Here is an 11,042-nt window from a genome sequence, read left to right as displayed (position 1 = left end):
CCCTTGTTGTTTTCGAGGCGATTAAGAGATCCCGAACACGTATCGCAGATGAATCTCTCGTACTAAGCACTTTTGGCCATTATAATTGTCCAAAGTGAAATTACCTGTTTCTGTATGTCACCGCAAAGATTTACTTTAATCGAAACATTTAAAACAACTAATAGTATGTTTAGTTAACGTATATTTTAAATAACTTCTTTGCCATCCCTAAAAAACTGTTCAATTCATTTAATTCCATGTCATAAACTTGACAAAAGTGATCCTTAATTGTGGTCGACATGCGTACTTTTTACTTTTTATTCCAACCGCAGTTATCCATCAATTAAATGTTTAAATTTATAATTACCACAAGGAATGTGGTAAGTGCGTGGCCCAAAAAAACGCAACGAAAAAACGGTTAAGATAACCCTAACCGCTTAGTTCCGTTAGGGAAAAAGGTGAGAAAAGTATTGAACAGTACACGGAAATGCAGCCGAAAAAATGGGTTTGGGAAAACCGCAAAATAACATGCATCTGTTTAAGTGCTTCTTGTTGTTCTAATTGCCCGAGCACACCCACAAAAAAAAAAAACAGAAAAACAGGACGAGGTCCTGGCAGATCATTCGTGGACACCGCTTATCATGCGGCAGCTCCCGGGCGAGCCGTTTAGAAAGTGCCGCTGCTGTCACGCCGGCAACTTTAACAGGTGCTCGCTGGGGGCACAAAAAAATAGCAGCAGGGAGCCAGAAAAAATAAATAAAAAATATAAAGACTGGGGGGAAAAAACTGGCAAATGAAAACTGCAAGCCACCGAACAAATGCGGATAACAAACTGTCAAAGTTTTACGCTTATTACCATTGCGGGGCGAAAAAAATCAACAACGGTGACCAAGGAAGTCGCAACAACTGAAAAATTGTATGACATGGTGTCTCCTCCTGCCCCCAAATTTCCACCGATTTTCGTGCCACTTTCCGGGCACCACGAACATGTCCACTTTTTAGTCGTCTGCTCCACTGCCCAGCGGGATGTGGTGGCGAAGTTTCGTGGGTGTGTGCCATGTTCTCAAATTGACTCTTTTTATCATGCCCTTTGCCATGTAAATTGCACTGGGTTTTCATAAAGAAAAATTATATTGTTCAGTGCCGTTGTAAATTCAAAAAAAAAAATTATTTTTATTAAAATAACTATATAGTCACCTACAAGTTTATTTTAATTTTTGAGAGTACTTGAACGTCGGTGCTGTGACCGAAAGCCCTTTTTTTTTTTTTTTTAAATGAGCATCATGCTAACTGAACAGATTTGTCACAGCGGAAATGACAGAAACTTTGTTGTTTTCATGGTATTTTGCATTATTTATGCTTTCATTTATTTCCCATTGAGAAATGTTTAAATACTTTCAAAGGTTTGAATAAAAAGAAATTTATAAATATTTTGGGAATTATAATTAAGATGATAAAGCGGACAAACGCTTAGAGAGATTGTGTGAAATATTATTTAACAAATCGAAGCCAAACTAGACACGCAATATTTTCTCAAAACTTCGAGCAACTAAACCCTTGCAATTTGTATTCCGAAAACGCTGGCAAAAAGTTGTAAACTTTCAACAGATATGGCGTGATTACAGTGGCCTGCGGCTAGTCGGAAAATTCGTCGGAAAAAGTCATTTATAAAATGGAAATTATACACATAAACCGAGGACAGACACTCCCACCCACGTCCACAAACGGCAAGACGGAAATTCTCGGAAAAGGACACTTGCTTTTCTCGAGCTCATCAAAATATGCTGGCACACACAGACATGCACAAAATGGCGACTGAGCAAGCAGCAGTACGCACTCACACAAAAAGGACATTAACTCCTGCACCCACACACACACATACACGCACACAAATAAAAAGAGAGTGTGGCAGGAAAAATGAGTCCCATGTCTTTCATTAAAACTTTCGGCAAATTATCGGGTAACATATGCTTGCGGCTTGATTGTCAAATATAGTTCACCAAAGCAACTCGACAGCATCCCCATACGGCAACCTCCATTCTTTGCCATCCTTCGTCCTGCGGCCTCCTTGAGTGAATACCCCGCACATGTACACATCTATAACACTTTTCCACTTGAGTGTTGTAAGGGGAATTTTCCACAGATAGAGACATGAACCCCGCATAAATATTAAAGCAACCTCAACGTAGCCCATACGTTGTGCTTCCCTTTGATTTCCTTGGGGAGCTAGGCGCCAGCCAAGAGGAAAGCTTCAGGGAAAGCATTTCCCCTTTTTGCCTTCCATTCCAGCATCCAGTTGAAGGGGTGTCGGCTCGGGGAATTCGCATTGGACTGAGCAAAAAGGATGTGAGTCCGCGCAGGCGTTGTAATCACTTTCAACCGGCATTCAATGCTCAACACCCTCGAGTGAGTGGCATAAACTGGCTCACGCGCTTGTTTTGAGTTCTGAAACTAACAATGGTTCTATTATTTTAATTATATTCAATATTATCAACAATTTCTATTTGGCGAAGTAAGTTTGAACCTTATTTGTAGCATACTTTTCAGCGCGCGATCTTTACTAATCACCAATCGTAAGCATTTACAATGTAAAAATTCAGTAATTAGACTGTTTCTTAAATCAATAAAAAAATTTAAAAATAATCACATTTATTTTACCGATGGTTAATTTGGTGGTTGAAAGAAAACTTTCTTTTGGAATATCAGCATAGATAATGTAAGGTGCTGAGTGGCACTTACTTCTTATCAACTGAATTACAATTTTTCCAGCCTCCCAGCACCTTTTGCACAACCTAATTAGCAGGACACTGCCATGGAGCCGAATTCCCGCATCCTGGCTCCTCCTTGCGCCCGTATCCTCGCAGTCCAACTTTTCGCCCGCCTAGTTAGTTTGCCGTGGCAGTCATTAGTAGTCCTATGTTAATTTGGTGCGCCTAATAAACTGCTACTTTTTGCCAGCGCCCACCTGGCGCACACCCACCACCACTCTGACCCCAGCACCGCCCAAAACCACCCAGAGCCACCCAACAGCCCACCTTCAACCTGCAACCAGCCGAGCAATGGCAAATGGAATGGTGGCGCTGTGCGAATTTGCCACTTCAACAGCTCCTTGGTGGCAACACGGTAACGTACGCGAAACGAGTGAAAGCTGAAATTTCGTTGAAAAAGGATATATGGGCACAGAGCTGGCATTGTCCTGGGGCCGTGAGCTGAATTCCAACTGCGTTCGTATACATCTAAATATATATATATGTATATATGGGTATGTATGTACGTATATAGCCCCCGCCCTATCTGTCTGCTTGTCTGCCATCTTGGCTTTTACATACAGACTTTTCGCCCATTTCTTTTGCCTCGGCCCTTTTGTAAAATGGCGTGGCAATGTGGAAACGGAAAATGTAGAAAAGTTATTGATTTTTTTTTTCGGGCGGAAGATTACTTAAATTCAGGATGCTACGTCGTTGAAACAGGAGAAATAATTGTGGGAAAACTGTCAGAGGATCAGCCGCAAATAAAGCTGACATAGCTGTCAAAATATGATTCACTTTTATTTATTCATCATTTTTCGGTATTCCTGACACCGACTGGCAGCCCATCATTTTTACCACACATTTTTAATATGCACAAAACACATGTCACACAGCAAAGAGTCAAAAGACAAATCAGAAAAACTTTGTTACCCAATCTGACATGACACGAATAGAAGGTAAATACTCCAATCAAAAGTACAAGTTTTCGGTTGGACAAAAGTAAACAGGAAACTTGCAAAGGTGACAGGCAATTGAGGATTAAGGGCTTCATTACAAGTTCATTTCTGGAATATGTTAAATATTTTATCACTTCTTAGTTTACATATAATACTAATTTATATATATATTCAAATTAGGACTTGAAACTAAGAAATAATAATTTAAGCCAGAATATTTCCCCCTTGCAGTTTATTGCTCTATGAAAACTTTCTGCTAAAAATCGGGTCAGATATCGTATTAAGTATCTCATTATATTCCATAATTTTCCTCAGGCGAAAGGCCTGTCCAATTATGCTCATATATAGTATGATTTTCTTCTTTCTTTTGAGTACTCCGCTTTCAACACTCTTTAAAATAAGCGCATTAACTGCAAAGCTGCTACTTCCGATTTTTGCGCGGTGCACACGAAAGCATTTTGAGCCTCCTGCAGCCAAACCGAAAACCAGTTGGCGGCCTTAATTATGAGCAAATGTTGGCCAAGTTATGCGTTCCGTTCTTCAATTTCGCACTTTTCCCCCGGATGCCCCTCTTTACAGGCTCACTTTTCACTTTAGTCGTTGGGCTGGGCGAGCTTCAAGAAGGCCCGTATCCAAATCCTATAATTATGTGCAATCAATACTTTTTTGGTATCGGCTTAAAGCCGGAACGGATGCGCATTTGGACGGGAATGGAGTTGGAGTCTCGTCTCAGCTAAGAGAAGTGGAGGAACTACCGGCCCAGTTGCTAATAAAGCGATTTGGGAGGCGATTCATTCATGCAGGTGAAAAATGGGGTAGGAATGGATTTTTAAGAAACTTATTTATATATATCTGGGTTTATTTCGGTTTTATAATCAATACTTTTACCCCTCAAATTTTATTGAAAGCTTCCCTTTTATGAATATTTTTGAATTTAAAACTGTCATTACTTTCGATACTTCGCAAGGACTTACTGATGTGTCCTCGTACATATCGATATTCACATCGACTTATCGAAAGCAATACCATCGTTATGGCGCAAAACTTAAGCCCGAAAATTATATATATATATTTTGCTTTAATTCCTAAATAACTAAATATTAAATTAAATAAATAAATCGCATATTCGTAATACTCACTTAATATATACTTAAAAAGAAGGTTTAAATCAGTGGTGGAAGTTCCTTTTTTACGTTGCCTGGCAACGAAAACCACTTTTCATAGCAAACCAATCATAGTGGCAAGTGTCAAGCAAGCAGGTGCTCCAAAAAAGGTTAATTTAAAATAGCCAAGATGAAGTTTATTCCGCTGCACACGACGAATACGGCGATCGTGTACAAGAACTCGCTGTGCTCCTTTGCCTCGCTTTTGGTCCTGGCTTTCGTAGCGCTCTCTGTAATGCTGCCCGTTCTGCTCGTGTCCCTGCTGAGTCCTTATTCGGGAATATCAGAATCACGGGTCCTGTACGAGCAGCCGAATGTGGAGTTCAACTACGAGTACATATTCGTGGGCACAACGGACCAGGGGGAATACGAGGAGGAGGAATCGCTAGTGGCCTGCAGCAGCTTCAGCCAGTTCAATGCCCAAATGGCGAGTTATACCAACAGTTGCACCACCACCAGATATTGGACAGAGGATGTGGACTATGATGGCGTCACAGATCGGGCGCACTTTCAGCTGGAGCTGCAGGATGTGCCCACGCGATTGGTCAGCTTCAATCTGTTGGTCTTCTTTGAGGCCGAACTGCAGCACAAGTGCGATCTATCGCCTCCGTCCGTGCTGGCCCATCAGCTCCAGCTTCCCATCCACGCTCGCCTCAGAAATGGACACATTCAACTGAAGGGAGAGCTTCAACTGAAGCAATACGTGGAGTTCACCTGTCCATTTCCCGGACGCAACATCAAGACTCAGTTTCGCCAGGTTCACTTGGACACGAACTCTACTACCGGAAATATAGATCAATTCAAAATGGAATCCTTCTGGCGCAAGTCAAGGCGAATCCAGCTTATTTCCAGCTGGCCGTTCAGGAGACATACTATAGAGAAACGTCGCCTCGCTTGGAACCAGGTCTCATCATTGACCTGGAGCTGGACGTGCTCCAAGTTGCCGCTCGCTATCATCTTAGCATTTGGGAACGGCTTGGACAGTTTTGGCTGTACTTCGCTTCCTTCTTTGGCATCTCGTTTTACATTATGAACAAGCTAAAGGACTTTCTCTTCGGGCGCCACATCGTTCGCTCCTGGGAGATCATACCCTGGAAAAAGCTCTACTGACACCAATCGGGCGCCATTTTGGAGATGGACAACTTCTCGATTGGCGAATGACTCGAGGCTGGCTGTGGTTGGTTACCCAATGCAAATTCATTGTCAGTCAAATAATAAATATAACAAATGTACAGGAAATTTAAGTGGAGAGCAGGGGATCGGAAGGATCCGCTCACTTATCCCGGCTATTGGACATCAGGGCTAGGTTGCCAAAGGAAGATCCAGCGGACGCTGGCTCGGGGGCGGGATCAAATGCACGGTTGTCCTCAAGGATGATGGTTGTGCGGGGATAGTGATCCAATTGCACGAACAGATAACGATATTCCAGTTTGCCAGCGTCATTCTGTGAAGATTGTGGATTAGACGAATGAGGAATGCAAGATATTAATCACGGCTACCCTTCTGGACTCCAGCTGCACGGTGGCTTTGTTCCTCAAGCCTTGCACATAGAACTGCATCCGCATGTGAGGCTTTCCATGGCGCTCATAGCTGGAGTGCGCCACATGCTGTCTGCGTCCGCGCCTGGATGTCTCGCCAAATCCCTTAATGGGCGCACCAATTGCATCCTGTACCCGCGGATCTTCGACCACTCGACTCAAAGCATCCGCATATATATTGTTGGGACTCTCGCTGGAGAATAGCTCCCGGAAAATGGCGAAAAACATCACACAGGTCACCCCTAATCCGGCGATTATAATGGCCGTATAACTAGCCGTCTTAGTGTTCTCCTTGATCTTCTCGCCAATGGGACGCACATCCGTAGACACCTGGGTGTTATCCTGCGACCGTTGAAGAGATCCGCCACCCTCTGCATAAATAACAAAGTTAATATTCCAGGTGTAACCCGATGAGAAGTTTGAGGCACAAACCGCGCGACGCTTCCTGGCGCAAATGTGGACTCCAGTGCATCGCAGCCGCACATTTTAGCCTGGTAAAGTTGGCGGGGAGCAAATTCTGCCGCTGACTGACCAAATTGCGCAATATGGCTAACCGTGACATTGTTCACGTCGAAATCAATGGTAAAAAACAAATAAATACACTTTATGAAAAAAGAATTCTAATCAGCTGTTTAGTGGAGATATAAATAGTGTTGCCACATGTTTATTACGTAGCGTGATATCAAGCCATTTCCACTAAAATAGTTATAGCCGCAGTTATTAATGTAAATCTATATGATAAGACTAATGTTACGAATTGAAATGAAAACCCAATCTCTATATCAAAGCATTCACGTTTTATTCCCCATTCATACGTTACAACATCTAAACTTTTAGCTAAAAATCTGTTATTTCCATTGATAGCTGGCGTTGGCTTGAAAATGGCCAAGTATCAGTTCGCGCGTATGCTGGCAACCCTACCATCTGTTACAGTAAGCTTTTTTTACGTCAAAAAGTCAGAAAACCTGATAAATTAGGAGAAGTCCATTCCCCTCCAGAAGCCAGTTACTCCAAAGTTCGCCATCACGTCGCTTCCAACGCTTTTCGGTCGCATTCTCAGACGCTACTGCGCGGTGAAAACGAATCCCAGCAATATCATGGTGGTCACACACAACGTAAAGGGATACGATGAGTTCTCCAAGAAGATGGAGGAACTGGAGAACGGCAACGAGCCGGTCCATGTCCTCTTCAGCGGCGGCAAGGACGAGAATGGACAGAGCTGGTGTCCCTACTGCGTCAAAGGTGAGAATGCCCTGATCCCAATGCGGCTAACCGCTGCCTATCCGATTTCCAATCACATTCATCACACATACGTATGTTTGCAGCGGAGCCGGTGATACACGATGCGTTGAAGAAGGCCCCCGGCAACTCGCACTTTGTGCATGTGGATGTGGGCGAGCGGGCATAGTAAGTTAATACCACCAACTGGGGGAAACAGCTGCGGTCAGACAAGCAGGAATTAATATTTCATGCACTGTGAAACTCAAACAACTCAAACTGGAAGTTTCTATCCATTATTGCTCTCGACAACAAAACTCAAGCTTATTCATTCAGTGGCCAAAAATTTAATAAGTTTTGGCAATGTGTAGCTAGTCATTCAGCCGCAGCTGTGCGATGATGAAATGAACAGCACTCGAGTGCTTATTCACACGCCGAGAACATTCATGATAAAAACAACCATTAAACACCGATAGCTCTACAATGCTCTTCAGTTGTATTCATACAGCCTGTTATCAGCAAACCGTGGTAAGCAATAAAATAACATTTATTTTTCGCTGCAGCTGGAAGGACTTGAACTGCCCCTTCCGCAAGGATCCCAACACACATCTGATCTTCTTGCCCACTCTGCTGCGCTGGAAGCAGCCACAGCGCCTGGACGGCGAGCGCTGCTCCAATCAGGATCTCGTCGAGATGATGTTCGAGGATGAGGATTAAGTCTTATACTTTACATACATATATTTTGGAACTTTACTCAAGTTGGAATACACAGAAGTCTAAACACATGTAATTAAAACGTCCCTCAGTAATTGCTCTTGTACTTTTTGATCTCCACCATCACTACGTGGATGTTCGTCAGCTGGGCGCGGGCATTGGGCGTGAGGAGTTTGTGGAAGCGGTGGTAGTATTGCACCAAACTGGCCAACGCAAGCTGCAGCAACTGTGAGCCCGTCAGCAAAGAAGGGAATGAGAGAAGCACCTCCCTGTTCAGCTCCTCCAGAGATTTCTTCCAGTTGGCCGAGAAGCTGGCCACCAGAGCTAGACTTCTTCGCTCCTGCTTCCGCAGCTCATCCAATTGTTCCTTCTCGAAAAAGTGCTCGCACTCCTTGACAAACTGAATGATGCCTCCGAAGTGTGGGGCTAGGATCTCCTCGACGTATTCTGCACTTCGGGAGTTCAGCTGCTCTCTAAACGCCTCTGCTTCCTTGGAGTTATCACGCGTATGCTCCATCAGCACACCCAAAACCAAATCGTAGTTGTTTATTAAGTAGATGAGCTGATCCTTTCGCGTTGGAAATATTGCGGCCATGCGAAGGATAAAGCACTCCACTTCATTTTGCAGTTCCAGAAGCAGTCGGCTTACCAATTCATTAGGAAAATGCTCTGAGATTCCCACAATGGCCGCACTAAACTCTGCGTAGCGACGTGTTATCTGTAAAATATACGTTTTATATGACAAGGCATTTTGTTGAAACCATATGCTTTAAGTTATCTCTATTGGCCTTCTCTTGACATTTAGAATACTGGTATTCCTTTATTGTGGTTGGCCAATTAATTGCTTTTTATAAATCAAAAGTCGCTATCAAAATCGATTTTGCGTACTTCAGATCGTACACTTACATAGTGCGGTCCCAATTCCTTGTTGAATTTGGTTGGATCACAGTCATGTATGCTCTGGATATTCAAGCGGAATACAAGTTCTAAACGTGGCCATATTACCGCTTGCAGGGAGTCCCAGTATCTGGAGTTAAAACATTCAAATAGTCAATTGTGAACCGAAATAACGCCCATAAAAGGACTAACTTATCCAATGCAGGAACGCAGCGCTTGTGGCACATTAGCTGATAGCGGAAAATGAGATGAATGCACAGAAACATGGCTATGGTATCGAAACAGTCGTGTATGGAGGTCTCCAGATTTTTCTAAGTTCGAGAAACATAAGTGATTTACATTTCGGGAATGAAAATCATTTACTTACAATCATCAGAGTTAGGGTTTTACCCATGATTTGGTTAAACAAATCTTGCGCTTGTGTGCCACGAACCATAAAAAACTCCGTGACAAAGAGGTATTCCCGACAGGCATTATCTACTAGGGCGTATTGCTCAGACCGAAAGAGAGCTTCCACTGTGTACTGTTTTATATTTAAAATGTATCTCTTTTGTAAGTGTATGAACCATATATCTTACTCGATTCTTTAGCTGCGCATGTGGCACTATAATAGGCGCCTCCAGCTGCTGGTTAAGAATATCGCCTCGCTTTCCAATTGTGAAAATGGTGCTCTTGTGCTTCAGACTCGTTGTCTTGGAAAATAAACCTTTGGATGCATTATCCTCGATGCCCATCAGATCGTCCTTTGTGCAGGATTCCTCAAACTTGAGGCTCGTCAAGCGTGTGGAATAACTCTGCAGGAAAGTTATAAAATCAATAACAAATCTTCTTCTACAAAATTGCAAACAAACCTTAAAATAGCTATAGTATATTTTGCCCATCGTATCGATGTATTCGCTGCATATTTCCTGCGCTACATGCCGCTCGTTGGACAGGATGAACTCGAAGAAGAACTTGTGCTTTAGCATGGCGTTCTGTGGAATCTGGTAGTTTGTCATGGGTTTCCGGAACTTGTATATCTGCTCCAGCAGATAAGAGCGAATCTTGGCCATGGCTTTAAGTCGAAGCTTCTGCAACACGTCGCTCACATCGCTGGTGGACTTGGACTCGTTGAAGCTGAGCTCCTTGACCAGTGAGAGTTTGTGATTCAGTACATTCAACTGAGTGCTGAAATCCCGCTCCGTAACCGGTGTTTCCATTATTATGTTGATCATCTCCTCGGACACGGCCATGTCTTCAATAAACTGGGACAACTGAGCCTTGACCGATTGACGATTGGTCAGTTGGAGGGACATGGATACGGATTTTCTTTGCAGCTGCGTGATCTCAGTGCTAATGTTGTTCAAAACGCTCTGGAAGCTCATCAACATATTTTCCATTCGCTCCAGCACATCGTCGCAATCGTTTATCTGATTGTGCAGGTTGGCAATATTCTGGGATTCAGCAATATAGTCTGTTGACAATAAGAGATCTATAAAATGATGTTTGCATATGGAACGTGGGGCTTACCTTCTATGGACTTATTCTCCACCTCCTTAAACTCTTTTTCAATCTGTCGTGAATACTGTCGCAGATCTGTGGTGTTTTTCAAAATCTCCCGCACCTCCTCGTTATCCAGTTGCTCCGTCATTTGCGGCGACGGCACCTCGGCCATTTTTTTTTTTTTTTGTTGTTTAAAGGTATTTTTCCCAATTGTTTTCCTCAACTACCAACAAAAAAAAGTATGTCATCAAAACTGCACTGGAACTTGGCCGAAACAGCTGTTTTTGTTATCGGAGTGAGATGGTCTTTTCGGAAGCCCCTGACGATAGTTTAAATATTTCAAAT

At 43.1% G+C, this 11,042-nt stretch overlaps 4 protein-coding genes across 4 annotated transcripts; 2 read left to right on the top strand and 2 right to left on the bottom strand.

Annotated features, from left to right (window-relative positions):
- The first annotated feature begins 4,882 nt into the window (after nucleotides 1-4,882).
- On the top strand, nucleotides 4,883-6,024 carry LOC120451887 (transmembrane protein 231). The gene is given in 2 exon segments (XM_039635897.2): nucleotides 4,883-5,657; nucleotides 5,660-6,024. Coding segments are annotated over 2 exon segments (1,029 nt in total). The 5' UTR covers nucleotides 4,883-4,978; the 3' UTR covers nucleotides 6,010-6,024.
- LOC120451897 (mitochondrial import inner membrane translocase subunit Tim21) lies at nucleotides 6,022-7,022 on the bottom strand. The gene is made up of 3 exons (XM_039635909.2): nucleotides 6,819-7,022; nucleotides 6,348-6,757; nucleotides 6,022-6,292 (listed from the first exon to the last, which is right to left on the bottom strand). The coding sequence occupies exons 1-3, from the start codon at nucleotides 6,946-6,948 to the stop codon at nucleotides 6,122-6,124; spliced, it is 711 nt and encodes a 236-aa protein (XP_039491843.2). The 5' UTR covers nucleotides 6,949-7,022; the 3' UTR covers nucleotides 6,022-6,121.
- Nucleotides 7,023-7,210: 188 nt separating this feature from the next.
- Nucleotides 7,211-8,413, top strand: LOC120451907 (thioredoxin domain-containing protein 17). The gene is made up of 4 exons (XM_039635919.2): nucleotides 7,211-7,318; nucleotides 7,385-7,628; nucleotides 7,712-7,793; nucleotides 8,168-8,413. The coding sequence occupies exons 1-4, from the start codon at nucleotides 7,268-7,270 to the stop codon at nucleotides 8,319-8,321; spliced, it is 531 nt and encodes a 176-aa protein (XP_039491853.2). The 5' UTR covers nucleotides 7,211-7,267; the 3' UTR covers nucleotides 8,322-8,413.
- Nucleotides 8,325-10,963, bottom strand: LOC120451876 (vacuolar protein sorting-associated protein 52 homolog). Its single transcript, XM_039635887.2, has 7 exons — nucleotides 10,725-10,963; nucleotides 10,067-10,668; nucleotides 9,794-10,009; nucleotides 9,583-9,738; nucleotides 9,408-9,526; nucleotides 9,225-9,345; nucleotides 8,325-9,036 (listed from the first exon to the last, which is right to left on the bottom strand). The coding sequence occupies exons 1-7, from the start codon at nucleotides 10,867-10,869 to the stop codon at nucleotides 8,407-8,409; spliced, it is 1,989 nt and encodes a 662-aa protein (XP_039491821.2). The 5' UTR covers nucleotides 10,870-10,963; the 3' UTR covers nucleotides 8,325-8,406.
- Nucleotides 10,964-11,042: the final 79 nt, after the last annotated feature.

This window comes from Drosophila santomea, chromosome 2L (assembly GCF_016746245.2).
Source record: "Drosophila santomea strain STO CAGO 1482 chromosome 2L, Prin_Dsan_1.1, whole genome shotgun sequence".
NCBI lineage: Eukaryota > Metazoa > Arthropoda > Insecta > Diptera > Drosophilidae > Drosophila > Drosophila santomea.
Note: the sequence above shows the minus strand (reverse complement) of the source record. Positions and strands in the feature narration are given on the sequence as shown.